General features: G+C 38.0%; 2 protein-coding genes across 15 annotated transcripts in view; one reads left to right on the plus strand and one right to left on the minus strand.

The window, feature by feature from the left end:
- TFG (trafficking from ER to golgi regulator) overlaps positions 1 to 8,005 on the plus strand; it is a 32,114-nt gene extending 24,109 nt beyond the window's left edge. For 2 of the 4 annotated variants that reach the window (XM_014794963.2, XM_014794964.2), the window contains exons 7-8: positions 3,660 to 3,755; positions 7,182 to 8,005. In XM_014794963.2, coding sequence (XP_014650449.1) covers positions 3,660 to 3,755; positions 7,182 to 7,561 — 476 coding nt within the window. In that variant the 3' untranslated portion in view covers positions 7,562 to 8,005. Of the gene's footprint in view, positions 1 to 3,659; positions 3,756 to 7,178 lie in introns of all 4 variants that reach the window. The other 2 variants (XM_004439958.3, XM_004439959.3) reach the window with 1 other exon arrangement.
- Positions 8,006 to 8,401: 396 nt separating this feature from the next.
- The window catches only part of ABI3BP (ABI family member 3 binding protein), a 242,401-nt gene continuing 235,837 nt past the window's right edge, over positions 8,402 to 14,965 (minus strand). For all 11 annotated transcript variants that reach the window (XM_087439510.1, XM_087439507.1, XM_004439976.3 and 8 more), the window contains 5 exons: positions 14,032 to 14,111; positions 13,208 to 13,237; positions 12,427 to 12,588; positions 10,990 to 11,112; positions 8,402 to 9,632 (listed from right to left, as the gene is read on the minus strand). In XM_087439510.1, coding sequence (XP_087295636.1) covers positions 9,517 to 9,632; positions 10,990 to 11,112; positions 12,427 to 12,588; positions 13,208 to 13,237; positions 14,032 to 14,111 — 511 coding nt within the window. In that variant the 3' untranslated portion in view covers positions 8,402 to 9,516. The remainder of the gene's footprint in view (positions 9,633 to 10,989; positions 11,113 to 12,426; positions 12,589 to 13,207; positions 13,238 to 14,031; positions 14,112 to 14,965) is intronic.

Consider the following 14,965-nt stretch of genomic DNA (forward strand, 5'->3'; position numbering starts at 1 on the left):
TGGCTTAGTGGGTAAGTGCGCTTGCTCTCCGCCACTGGTGGCCCGGGTTCAGATCCTGGGCGCGCACCGACGCACCATTTGTCCTGCCATGCTGAAGCGGTGTCCCACATACAGCAACTGGAAGGATGTGCAACTATGACATACAGCTATCTAATGGGGCTTTGGGGAGAAAAAGGGAAAAGAAAAGGAGGATTGGCAATAGATGTTAGCTCAGGGCCAGTCTTCCTCAGCAAAAAGAGGAGGATTGGCATGGATGTTAGCTCAGGGCTGATCTTCCTCACACACAAAAAAATAAAATAGCTTTTATTATGTAAATTTTGAAACATACACAAAAGTAGAGGTAGAATAATCGGAACTTCATGTACCCATCATGCAGCTTCAACACTTACCAATATTTTGGCATTCTGTTTTCATCTATCTTGCCTCACCACCCCCATCTTGCCCCACCACCCCCACCGCTGGAGGATTTTAAATCATATCCTTTACATATTATTTCACTCAGCTATTTCAGTATGCATGTCTAAATGATAACCTTCTTTTCTTTTTAACATAACCACCATATCATTATTATACTTAACAAAATTAAGGGATTCTTACTGTCAACACATACTAGTCTAGATTTGAATTTCCCTAATTGTCTCATAGCTACCTTCTTGCAATTGGCAGTTTGTTAACTCAGGAGTCTTAATGAGGTTCACATTTTCCATTTGATTGTGTGTCTTAAGTCTTTTTTTTTTTCCAATAGCTGTCACCCCTACATGTTTCCAATTAAAGTCAAAACTATGTATATTAATTATCTATTGCTATGTAACGATGTACCCCAAAACAAAATGCTTAAAACAACAAACAGCTCTTGTCTCGTGGGGTTTCAGAGTCAGGGATCTGGGAGCGGCTTAGCTGGGTCGCGGTGCCTCAGGCTCTCAGGAGGTTGCAGGCATCTGACGCTTCACCTGAACTGGGGTAGCCCTTCTGAGATGACTCCCTCACCTGGGTGTTGGCAGGAGCCTGCAGTTCCTCACCACAGGGACCTCCCATAGACTGCTTGGGTGACCTCATGACATGGCAGCTTCCACCAGAGTGAATGATTGAGAGAGAGTAAGGTAGAAGATGGCTGTCTGTTTTAACCTGTCCTCAGAAGTGCCATTGTCATTTCTGCAGTATTCTATTGGTATACAGGTCAGCCCTCTTCGTTGTGAGAGGGGACTACACAAGGGAGTGAATACTCATGAGTTGATTGCTTATTCTCTGCTCGTTTTTGTATTGTGGAGTTAATCTTACTCCTTTCTAAGAATGTAAGGATCTCAGTCCATGGTCATACACTGTACATTGGGTCACTGAGGCTGGCTCCCACTCTGTGTAACAAAGTACAGTTCCAGAAGTCACACCGTTACTCTGCTTCATCCTATTCTTTCTTCCCTTAGGTAATATTTTTTATTACTTGTACTTTATTCTACCATTGATTCCTTCTGAAAATATAATACAAAACACATAGCATATATATGTATTTTTTTCCTCAAAGCATACCTTACTCTAAACTGTGTGTGCACCTTGCTTTTTCACTTAATCAGTATATCCTGCAGCTCTCTCCCTACAAGTATGTGAAGTTATTCCTCGTCCTTTTTTACAACTAAACACAGACTTCTTAATTACATTTCGGAATACTGTGACAGAGAGTCTGTTTTGGACTTGAATAAGTATGTTTAAAAAATGTAAAAGGAATACTTTGTAGAGAAAGTAATAAACCTCTGATACTTTTAACTCCAGGGATGGCATTTTCATAATGGGTTTATAGCAGATTAGGAAAAAACAGAGAGTGTGCACTTGCTTTCAGAACAGTTGTATCCTGTCAGTTTTTATTAAGGAAAACAATTAGGCTTTTTCGAGTGGGAGTTCCTTAGAATCATTGATGGCAACTGGCTACTACATGGAGTCTTACTCTCAGCCTTTTTGATGATACCTAGGTTAATTTTGATATTAAATGAGGTAACATGTACAAAACCCCTTTTAAACTGAAATGTCTAGAGTTAGGCCTGGGTTCCAGTCATGGTTCTTATTAGCTGTGATGTATTGATCCCAGGTAAGTTGCTTAATCTTTCTCTATCTGTGATTGGTAATAAGGTTGACTTTCTTATCCTCCATGTATTTATTGCCTGATCTCTGCTCATTTTTGTGTTGAAGAGTTAATTGTTCTAATTTCTAAGAATTAGAACCCATTGTCATATGCTATACATGTTTCTCCCCCTTGATCTTATTTCTGTACCAGGTTCTGGTCACTTCTGTTCTAAAATTTAGTTATGAAATACAATCCAGGATTAAGGTGGTATCTTCTAAGGTGGTTAATTTCTGTACTACCTTTTGTGCTATCTGTAAGTCTTAAACCATTAAAAAAGTATTTAAGAAGCTTTAGTCAGTTTTTTGTTGTATTTGGGAAGAGGATTAATAGCTTAAAAATAGTTAAGCAAATTTTATTTCTATCATAAAAGGCATACAGCTGCTTGCTAGGAGGTAAGCCGGCTGTAGGTGCAGACACGTCTGGTGGTGCTGCAGTGCTCTGGGCTGAGCAGCCGGTCCAGTGGAGTGGGCTCTAGGCCCTGGGCTCGTCCTGTGAGTGCTGGCTGCCTCTGCACCTCCATTTGAGTGGCACTAGATAATGTGTTCACTCTTTTTCAGTTGTCTCCTTCTGCTAAATTATGCTATTTACCATAGTCTTTTGATTAGCAGCAGGTAGTTTGGAAGAATTAGCCAACATATAATTAATTTAAAGACTTAAATACTAGCTGGATATTTTAAAGATTCAAATACTAGCTAGATATTAAAATGCAAGTTTTATTGCTACTCTAAACATTAGATTTAGCTAAATCCACCATTATTAGAACAACTGTAAAATAGTAATGATGATAAAGACATGAACCAGTAAATCCTTACTTGTTTGGAAATTGTAGGTAATAACAGTGTCTAAAAGATTTCTCCGTAGGAACTGTGGTCTGCTGACCCCAAATAGGATCTCGTTTCCAAGAGCACATCCCCAGTGTTTAAACAGGTCTGCCATTATTACAAAGTGCAAAGAAGGAGCCATTTAGGCTTTATCAGGTTCCCTGCGATTGGCTAGGATATTCAGAAGATGGAAAGGCAAACCATTGTCAAATGCCAAATGTGTCTTTGAGGTCTGGAAGGAAAGTGGTGTGTAGTTCCTTGCTACCAAAGAGTCCATTCATATGGTAACAAAGGTTCAGACCTTTACATGACAAGTAATATAGTGTTTTGGGAAAGATTTAGGAGCTATTATTGGTATTTGTCCCTTTTCTCAGATTTCTATTTATTGATTTTCCACTTACTTGATTTTCACTGAACATTAGCAGTACATATCTGTTGGCAATTGGGTTTGAAAGCATTTGTTTTTCTGGAATTTATGAAGTAATCACTAGTGTTATTGGCTGCCAATTGGAGTTCTTTGCAGTTAGTCCACAGCAGGGCATCCACAGTTGTTCAAGTGTTCATTCTTCTCTTCTTCATAGACATTTGAAGGGGAACAAACACATTCTTGTGTCTTGTTACTCAGTGTGTTTTTGTGTTTGGATGGGGGGAGAATTAAATGGGCCTTAAAAATACTTCTCTCTGCCGAGTTCAGCCTCCTCTTTTCCTTGTCCTCTCTTCTTCAGGTCAGATGTACCAGCAGTACCCGCAGCAGGCCGGCTACGGTGCCCAGCCGCAGGCACCGCCCCAGCCGCCGCAGCAGTACGGTCTCCAGTATTCAGGTGAGCACGGGTCTCGGCCTATTAAACTTTAACCCTTTCCTCTTAATTCCTTGATTTGTAATACTTACATTCTCATAGTAGGTATTAAGTATTTATTTATTGGGGGAAATAACATTAGTGTTATTTATTTTTAAATATTTTGCATAAGTATTTTAATTGTAAATCAACATTTCAGTTTTCCAGTGGGCAAGTAAAACTTAAAATCTTAGTAGATGATTTTGTAATAACTTGTATTATAAAAAAGTTTTTAATACAAAGCTATCTTCCTACTGATGTGATCATTTTACCTCTTAGGTGACTTAGAACTGCAAAAATGCAAGAATTTTTCCCCCATTATATGTAACACATAATCCCAGTGTACTCTTAGTACCTGTAAAATATTAACAGTTCCCTCATCCATGGAAAGGTGATCTTATTAAAGAAGAACCAAATTAAGCTACTTAGGTTTTTAAGTCTCCCAAAAGTATGTAGGAATACCAAAAACAGGCTAAAAAAATAGAATTGTTTAAAACGTAATTCAGGCAACTACGAACATTAAATCTAGTTGTTTGAAGTAGGCATCTTGGGTATTTTGTTTTACCTCTATCCACTGAAGATTATCCGTATTTAAATATGATAAATCTCTTTGGTGTAGAACTTCGAACATGGTTAGAATTCAGGTAATTTTTACATTTGTTGTATCAGAGAGTTTGTGTTCAACTCTTGTTTTATAGCCTAAGATTTAAGTATCAAAATTTCAACTGTAACTAAAAATAATTTATCTAAATTGAATCTTGCCTTAATTCTATTTTATGGAGTTTTGTAGTATTAACTGGAGTAGGAGTCAGCAAACTCTAGCCCACAGGACAAATGTGGCCTGTCACCTGTTTTTGTGAATAAAGTTTTATTGGAACACATCTACACCCATTCATTTCTGTGCTGTCTGTTGCTGCGTTGGCACTATAATGGCAGAAGTGAGTAGTTGCAACAGAGACCGTGTGGCCCACAAAACCTAGAATATTTACTGTCTGGCCCTTTACAGAAAAAAGTTTGCCGACTCCTGAATTGTATCATAAAATTCTATCATTCATTGGAGTTTGACATATTTTAACACACACAGCAATTTTTTATTTGGATTATATTAGCTGTAGAGTGACTTAACCTGTAGCTGCTAGTTTTTAATTATATAAGATAGGTTTTAAGTTTGGATTATGATATTAGGGAGAAGGTTATTTTTAGGATGCAGGCCTTTAAAGAAAAATCAAAGTGTTACAAAGTTTGTAATTTTTAGAAACAGTAAGATATAGGGTGGAAAAGACCTAGTCATCATCTGATCCAGGGGATTTCAACCCTTGCTGTGCTTCAGAATCACCTGGAGAGCTGTTTTGAGAGTTGCAAGTGCCTGTGCCCTACTCCCAGAGATTTTGTTGCATTTGGTTCAGGAGTGGGACTCGGGCTTTGATATTGTAAAAGCATTGCAGGTCATTCTCAAGTGCAGCCAGGGATGGGGACCACTGGTCTCGTTCCACTCTCTCATTTTATAAATGAGGCAGCGAGGGTTCAAAGATGTTGTGCTGCATTGAAGGACCCCAGTCGTTCAGTGGGGAGCTGGATCAGAACCCAGTGCAGTTAATTACTTCCTGATGTCGTTCTGCATTCTCCAGCCTAGCCCAGGGGTTGGCAGACTTTTCTTCCATAAAAGGCTAGATAGTAAATATTTTAGGCCTTGTGGACCATATGACCCCCTTGTCTTATACTATTCATTTATTCAAAACACTACAGAATTTCCATTTCTTGCAATTTCTTATGTTCTTCATGAAAGTTACTCACTTACTGTGTTTTTCAAGGGAGGGGTGGTGGTGGCAATAATAGAAGAATCACCACGTCATGATCAAAGACTAGTAGGTTGCTAATGAAACGACATCTTAGGTCCTTAGGGGTTGTCCCCTTTCTTGAGAAATAATTAAGGATCTGCTTGTTTCCAGACTCAGTTAAAAGCCAGTCTAGATTTCAGTTGCCGGGATGAAAAGGCAGCTTTTTTTTTGCTCACAGTCTTAAGTTGAATAGACATTTTCAGTATAAAAGCTGAGTCCTTCCGTTTGTCCAAAAACTTATAGTAAAAAAATGTTATGTAGAGGATAGGAGAAATTGTATGACATTCAAGAGTTTATCATGAATTAACTTTTAGTTCATCCTTAGATGCCACCAGAAGTAAAATGCATTCGATATTTGATTTATTTAGTAAAAATTAAGCTTGCTCTTAATGATTTTAGTCAGGGTCTTCACTTTGAGTAAAATTTAGTTCTTTTCAAATTATTATCTTTGTATTTCTGATCCCACTAGTCCTATTAACTTGAATTTGATTGGGAGATATGGAAATAGTCAACTAAATACTCTGCTTGGAGACTAAGTGGTGGTGGTAACATTGGACCATCTTTGACACTCTGTTGGTTTGCCAGTTTCCCTCTGACCTTTTCCAGTCAAAAAGGTTTCTTTCATGAGTAAATTTTGAACCCAGGTTCAAGGTGAGTTCAGAATATACTCAAATTCATTCAATCCTTTTTTTTTTTAATGCAGGGTTGTACATATTTTAATAATTTTCTTGTGTATCTGGTATTTAATGCTGACAGGATTCCAGTCAATGGAGAGGTTTCATTGCAAGTAGCTGCAGGTGTGTGCCGTGGTAGAGATACAAGTGTTCAGTGAAGCAGACTGTTTCTTTTAAAAACATTTACATACTAGTAAATAATGAGTATAGATGTTGATTTTGTGGGGCAATATGGTATGCTTTTTGTATGTTATGTTGTTACTAAGTCAAAATTGTGAGTTGTAAAGGCAAAAACATCAGATACCAAGTCTAAAAGAAATGAAAGATTTTAAGGATTGTGAAAATGGGTACTTAATGTGTGTTCTTAAATGGCTTAGTTTTTATAGAGTGAGAGAGTGAATATACCTTAAAGCATCTTATTAGCACAAGATGTATTTGTATTAGTACCATTGTTTGATTTAAAAATATTCATTCTCTACAGAGTGTTTTTATTTGGTACTGTTGGTAAATAGGCCTCCCCTCAGAACCAGGGTAATGACTAGCTTTTGCATTAATTCCTGCATTTATCATTTGAGCATCTACTTTATACCTGGAATTATGCTAGAACATAATCTATTCTCAGGGATTATATGGTCTAGAAGCAGTTGTAATGAAGAAATATATATATATTGGTTTCAGTTTAAGATTAGAGGGTTTAAAAATTGTTTAGAAAATGCCTCTTTGATACTAATTGGTCTTGAAATCATATTATATGGTGGAATCTACTGCTCTAATACTTAGGAATAAGTTTGTTAAATTTCTCATCATTTTTGGTCCATAACAGTAAGACTAATTCTCTGGAAAACTTTCACCAAAAGAAACATAAGATATATCTGTTACTTATTTTGCCTTTTCAGCAGGCTATAGTCAGCAGACTGGACCCCAACAACCTCAGCAGTTCCAGGGATATGGCCAGCAGCCAACTTCCCAGGCCCCGGCTACTGCCTTTTCTGCTCAGCCTCAACAGCTGCCTGCTCAGCCGCCCCAGCCGTACCAGGCGAGCAGTTACCCTCCACAAACTTATACTACCCAGACTTCTCAGCCTACTAATTACACTGTGGCCCCTGCCTCACAACCTGGAATGGCTCCAAGCCAACCTGGGGCCTATCAGCCCAGACCAGGTTTTACTCCACCTCCTGGAAGTACCATAACCCCGCCTCCAAGTGGGCCTAACCCTTATGCACGTAACCGGCCTCCCTTTGGTCAGGGCTATACCCAGCCTGGACCTGGTTATCGATAAAGAGGCTCAGCTACACTGATGAATGTAGCTGCTAGTGATTTGCCTCCCAGAAGACTCCAGTACTACTATTTTATTTTCATTTGTATTGAAGTTCAGAAATTTAAAAAGCAGAGCATTTTATATGATATCACTGTTGCTGTTAATTGAAAATATAATTTGCTGGGACACAAAAAAAGACCAAAATGAAAGTGTTTTCCTCCCCTGCTTAAAAGTGTAGCAGCTTCCTAGTTATTTTGGAACACTACTCTTACGTGTGTGTAAAGTGATTGACTTTCTAGCTTGCCTTGTCCAGAGGATATTAAAATGCTAGGTTGAAGTTTAGCCATCTTACTTGGATTTTTACTATTAACATGATGTACTAAAGTAGATCCCTTTGAGAAGACAACTAGATATTACTATGTATAAAATGTAACATTGAAAGGATAATAAAGATGGTTGAATCCATTGGTGGTCTTGTACTTTAATTTAGTCATCAACATTAGATATACACGAGACAAAAAGCAAGAAACAAATCCTTATTGATGTTTGGTCTTAAAATGAAGTATAGACATTTTAATTCTAGTTTTCTATTCAGAGAAACACAGTGCCATTTCATTTTTGTCCTGACTGTGAAAGAAATGCATTTAACAATCATTGGCTTAAAATAATGAAACTTTAAAATAGATCTCACAGGAAGATAGATTAGCGTTACATATAAACACAACAGATACAGTATTAAAAGATACGAGGTGGGGGGGTTTGGTGGATCCTGAATAACTGTGTGATTTTCCTTATAGAGATGAACCATTCAGAAATAAAGAACTCAATCTTAAAAAAAACTACATCTCTTTATTGCAGAGTTTATACTTGTTTGAAAAATACAAAATGTAGACTTGATAAAATTGAAGCATGTTGAAAAGTAAGCGCAGGAAAGGTTCTTTTCCAAATAAGGGCAACAATGCAGCATTCCCATCTCCCTCCCCCAGTGAAGGAAAGCAATACGTTTTTAAATAAAAATAAGTCAGATTTTCATTACAGGTTGAGTTAGAATTATGAAAACGTCCTCTGATACATCCATTCCTGGAGGTCCTGTGTGTAAAAATGTACTGAGTGTCCTGTGAAACGGTGAGTATCTCATCACGCGTCGCCTCTTTGTGCTCAGACTTGACATTCAGTCTCTGCGCACAGCTCGATTAGAATTATATTAAAAACAATGTGGAGATAATTGCTTAAAGGGATAGTTTGACAAAGTACATTCAGACATTGTAACATATGTATGGGTAGAGAAAGAACGAAATGTGTATTTTGAAACTGAATGTATCAGAGTCTCAGTTCCTTTTTCAGCTGAAATGAAATTTACTGATTCAAACAGTTTTTTCAATAATTTGCAAGTATTTAAGGAAATGTATATTTGGAAGAGTGGTTAGCTTCAGAAAAGCTATTCAGCTGTTGCTAAAAAACTGAAGTTTAAATAAACGTGAATATTAGGACCTTTTTTCCCCCAGATATATATGCTGAAGATAATTTGATCTAATAAGTTAAACCAAGTAGAGATTTGTGGAATTAACTCACCAGTAGGAAGAATATGCATTAATAAAAGTAAATATTTTTTTAAAAGTATATTAGTTTCTTGATGTTAATTTTGTTATAAAAGTATCTCAAAACATCATTACAACAGTGTTGATAAATAATATACAAATGATCTCTTAAAATACCATGAACAGGGAGCCAGCTTCCCCAAAAAAACGTTATTCTGTTAACATCAATATCTTGCTTTCTTAAAGTGACTTTGTAAAACCTGATAAATATTCTCAGCAATCTTTCTAATAAACATCTAATATTGCTATTAATTAGATTTTAAACTTTTATACATAGTAAACATAACAGCGTTAAATGAATGTGACAAATACCATAGTGTTTCCAATTATTTTTTGCCATGATGAAACAGAAGGCACTTTTGAACACGATTGCAGCATCTACCATTTTCCAGGAATTGTGGTTCCACATTCATACCACTGGACATAATTGATTTGGGTGTGACCACCTATTTCTCCAAATTGGACAGGTTCCTGGCGAACTGCTCTGAAATAGCCTAAAAGGGAAAGTAATTTAATTTTAATAGCTGCTGTGTTATATTTTTGCCCTCACCTCTCACAGATTGAAGGCTGTCATTGACTGGCTGAAGGTTACTCTAGGTGAAGCAAAGTATTTTAGAAAATGGATAGCAACAGAGACCATGGTGTCTTGCCTGAGGCTGTAATGGCTGGCTGAACATCAGGGACACCTGAAATTCCTTGACATCTGCCTTAACAAGTTAGGATGGGATGGTTGGTGGTGTCTGAGAGACAAAGCTGAGAGGGGGCAGGAGTCAGAGGGCTTTTGTATTTTGTTTTTTGAGTGTCATTTAGCATGTTCAGTATACTCTTGGTGTCTTATGTGACAATGTCCTTTCTGCACATGACAGACCAGTGGTGGTCTATGAAGTGACCTGAGTAAAGTGCTGTTTACTGTGGGGTTAGGAAATAAAGGATGAGTAGTTCTCAGATTACTCAATTTCTACGAGTTAAACTTAGGTGAACTTTTTCTTCAAGGACTCTACAACTAAATGATAAAAAATTTCACTGTGAATGTAAAATGTTACAGAAATATACACAATTTACAGTATGTATTAGATCCACTTCCTGTAAGGCAGCAGTTGCAACTTCCTGTTAATGGGTTCACAGATCTTATTAAGTCATCTTTTACTATGGTTAGTACTTTTAAGTGCCAGTGAACAAAATGTGTTGCTGAAAAGAGTAGTCAAATAATTTAAAGTATTTAACAAACCTCTTGGTGGTTTTCAAGTAATATGGACGTTTAATTTCCCCTCTCCTGCCCTGCCTGGACAAGGATTAAATTAATTTTCAGTCTTTTCAATCCTCATTAAGCAGCTTGGTGCTAATGTGTCTTCAGCAAGTTACAGTGTTGTTCATTTCTCAGCAGAATTGTTCTATTTTAATTGTATTTATATAAGGAAAATAATACTGTTTTTTCCATTTTATGGTAGTAATAAGGTTTTTTGTAAATACATTTTTGAGGGACTAAAAAAAAATGCCTATGTGCTCAGTATGACAAAAACCATAAAGAAAATACATTTAAGCTTGGGAAACACTGCTCTTCTATAGCTGTTTTTGCAAATTCAGGTTTTCTTGAAGTAGAATGCATTTATAATATGTCTGTGTGTAATATCTCTTGGCTCTAAGGAATAGAGTCTTAAGGACTGGCAGGAAAGTTGAGAAACTTCTGTTAAAGTCTTCATTTTAAGGTCTTATATGAAAATCTTTTTTCTAGCCAGATAATTAGAGCAGTACTATAGAATTATTTTTAAAGGGATTGCTTTCCTTAGCTTGAATTCTTCTTGGGTTAATTTGTAAAACCCTCTTGCTTATGAGGAGATTCAGAAAACGTACCTTCCTTGGTGGGTAGCTGGTCAGAATCGAGTTGCTGTCCGGTGCGTCCATCTAAAAATGAGTCTACAAACTGGCAGTGATCTTCTCCATGGCCTCTCTGATCGCCTATGTTATAAAATTTTCCTGAAGAACCAGAAATTAAAAGGATCATAAAGTGTTATTTTCTTTGATATGGGACAATTCTGAAATAATCAAATTGTTTCAAATAATCAGTCTTCCCTGTTCTCGTACTTTTTTCCCTCTTTCAGCCTAGTTTAAGCCGCTAGTGTCTCTTGACTGAACTATGGAATAGTCTCCCAGCTGGCTTCCCTGCTTTCAGAAATCCTTGCCTCTCTTTATTCTTCCGCCCAGGGATTAGTCATCTTGCAAAAATGCAACTCAGATAATGTTACCCCCTCCATAAATCTCTGCAGCGGCTTCCTGTTATACTCGGAATAAGACCCCAAGCCTTCTTTGCTGTCGGAGCTCCACATGACTCCACGCCTGCCTGCCTGATCTCGCCCTTCCTGAGCTCAGCCCCACGGGGGACCTGGCCGGGCCTGGTCTGCCGCAGGCTTCTGCATTCTCTTCCCTCCACTGCAGTGCTTTATCCCTGGATCTTTGCTTGGCTAGTTCCTTCTCAAGGTTTGCTTCTTAGCACGAGTGTTAGCTTTTTGGAGCTTTCCCTCACTGTTCTAACTGAAGGAGCTTCGGTTCAGCCATATTCTTTCCATTTTCATTCCGTTCAGCCATTTTCTCCCTCATCCTTTCTAAGCTTTCTTCAGAGCGCTACATGCAATTCTTATCTACGCGCTTGTCGTCTGTCTCCCTGCTAGACCATGAGCTACAGGGAGGCAGGAGTGGGTCTCGTCTGCTGCTGTTCCCGCACCTAGACCAGTGTCTGAGCAAAGCAGACAGTATCGGCTGAATGACTGAACGTATGTCTGCCTTTTATGTTCAGGCCAGCCTTATTTACTTGTTTAATATTTTTACTGTATGAATATAGAAGAGAAAATAACCCACTGAGTCTGGAGCAAGGGGTTAGAGCCCTTCGGGTCAGGTGTTTGAATCTTGATCTTGTCTCTGGCAGACTTAAAATCTTAAATATGTCATATGTCATATTCCTTCCATGATTACTGTTAAATACAATCATTTTATTATCAGTAGGCGTTCTGTCCTTGTTTGGCTGTAACAAAATTGAGCTTGAATGTGGTAGTGCCTTTACATTCAGGTTTGCCATAGTGGCAACTGTTTCAAATTGCATTTTCGTTATTTGCCTTCTAATGGCATATCTCACGTCCTAGGCTAAGTATTCCAATAACATCTTACTCACAGGGACAACTTGTATTACATCACACCTTAGTGGCTGGGACTGTCTGTAGAAAAGCCACGTTACAGAATGCTGCAAAGCATTCCTGGAGGGACCAGACTCAGAGCAGAGCTGGGCGCCCTGCTTACCTGTGAGGGAGTCGCTCAGATAAATCTTGTATCTGAGGGAGTTGCACAGCTGCACCCCGACGAACTTTTTATACCACGTCCTTTTGACATACTGTTTGCCCTTACATTCTGAGTAAGAGTCTGAGTTAAAGGGTCTTTCAGTCCAGATGGCGTCTCTTCCTGCTGCGTAAGGGAAACACATGGTTCGAGTTTAGTCTCTGACTTGGGGTACTGAAGAGCTGTCCTAAAAGCTTTTTAAAAAGCTGTTTGCAAAGTTCATGTCAACTTGCGGATACCTAGTTTTCTCCAATGCTAAATATTGGAGCCAAAAATATAGGAGTTTAAACACATAAACCCCCAATTAAATTCCTGTCAATAGTGAGGTAAACCTTAGAGCAGTGTTAAATAGCCTTTGTAGTGCAAGATGTAGACAGCATCCCTTTAGAAGCAAATTTAGGTTTCTTTTTTGCAGCATATTATACAATTTAAACAGCTGCTTTAATGTGACTTGTTATTAAAAGTGGAAATGAGAGTGTCATATCTTGACTTAATTATTTAACAGAAAATTTGAGCTGGCCTAGTACATGAATGGAAAGCAAGTTTCAAAATATCCAGCTTGTTCTCCGAACATTGTAGGCTCTTGATGTTACTGAATGTTTTAGGTAAGCACACACACCTGAGTGATAGTCTAAGAAGGTGAAATGGACCAAAGTGATATCATGACTGAAATTCTGCCATGCTCGTTTAGTTGAATCAGTTTGGAAAAGCATGCAGATGTATTCACATCGAGACAGGTACTTACCAGAAACTGGCTCGCTCACTCTGGGGTCCGCTGAGGAGAAATAGCAAACACAGGGTCAGACGTTATTAGGCAGGTCACGCCCAGTGTTCCAATGGCAGAGTTAAGAAGATGGGTGCTTAAGTTGTTAGGAAATCTACTGGCAAAATGGTACACTTGCTAAAGTCTGAATTTGAAAGTATGTTTTGTTTTGGAAATTGTTCTCGATTGGAGAGTCTCCCTCTGCCACGTACTCAGCTGTATGTCTTACATGTGATTTGAATGGTTAGGAGTCTGTTGCTGTTCCAGCTTTCACTTCCATTTTAAAAGCTTCCTCTTTTAGTTTCATACAAAAACTGTGGTTCGTAAAATCACCAAGATGCCATGAACTGCAGTTGGTGTAAAAATTATACAAATAATGCTGTGAGTACAAATGTATCTCTCAAAGGGATTGGCACTTAGAGGTTCAAATTAGAAAATTTCACAGCTGCTTATCACAAAAGAACAAATGGATTCCCTTTCTGAATGTACTGTGGCTCAGCGTGTCTGATATTTTGATTCTAGGCGTTGATTCTAGGCATACAGAGGAGAATTCATTCACTAGATTTTTGGGTATAGATTGATTACCCACTTTTTTTCTTTTAAACTGATGTGCCTTTTTTTCTGGCATCAAAATAAATGAGGAAAAACATAAGTGGTGTTTCCTTAAGGGTGCCTTCATCAGTTTGCTTTTCCCATGGATGATTTTTTGATATTACGCACAATGTTTAGCTGGGTTTCAAACAGGCTCTCTATGCAAAACATTGTGGCCCTCTCTGTCCTGTTGGGAATTCCTACTGAGGGGTTACCTGATTCAGTACTGAATGCCACTGTGTTGCTGGCTGGGCCTTCTCCAAGCGGGTTTTTGGGTTTCACCTGGAATTCATAGCTGTGTAGGGGGAAATTAAAATAAAATTGTAATACAGTCTTCAGGGGTAGGAAACAACATTCCCTTATTGTACTGACATCCTTCCTGAGTGAATGGACATGTTTAGAAGCAGCTTGAGGAAAGAAAACATTCTTTAATTTTACTTTCCAAACAGCTTGTCTAATGTTTTGTATAAGAAAAGGATTAAGTTAATAAAAAGGGTAGTTGTCTTTTAAAAACCCCAAATTAGTAGAAATACCTGGGCAAGTTAGTAATGGGTGTGCAGGAAAGAGGTATGTGGTGGACCCAGGCTAATTCCAGCAACAAGGACCCTCAGTTTCCTTCAGATGTTTCAGCTACTTCCTGGGCAAAGCTGTTCTTTTTATTCCTTATGATCCCAACCTCGAGTATATGTTGCCTTAGACTTAGGCAGTGTTCCTCATTGTGGGGTCTGAACTGCCTATGTCAGGATCACAGGATAGGGTTACAGTGGGGAAAGTTTGTTTGAAATGCAGGTTTCTTGTTCCAGCCTAGCTACGCTGAATCAACTTTTTTTTTTTATGGGGTTTATAACATATTAAAAATACAAGGTTTGAAAATACTAGCACAAAGCTCAGGAGGGAAGTATTGAAAGTATACTGTTGTAACATTCTTAAAGCATACATGAAGTGGTATTATATAAGTTGAATGTAGATTGTGATAAGCTAAAGATGTGTACCATAAACCCTAAAGCAGTCACTAAATTAATCAAACAAAATGTTATAGTTAATAGGCCGCAAAGAAGATATAATGGAATCAGAAAAAATACTCAATCTCAAACAAGACATTAAAAAGTGAAGAAAATACAAATGGCACAAATAGAAAACACATGGCAA

This window comes from Ceratotherium simum, chromosome 15 (genome assembly GCF_057802395.1).
Source record: "Ceratotherium simum simum isolate JZ-2026a chromosome 15, ASM5780239v1, whole genome shotgun sequence".
In the NCBI taxonomy this organism is placed as follows: domain Eukaryota; kingdom Metazoa; phylum Chordata; class Mammalia; order Perissodactyla; family Rhinocerotidae; genus Ceratotherium; species Ceratotherium simum.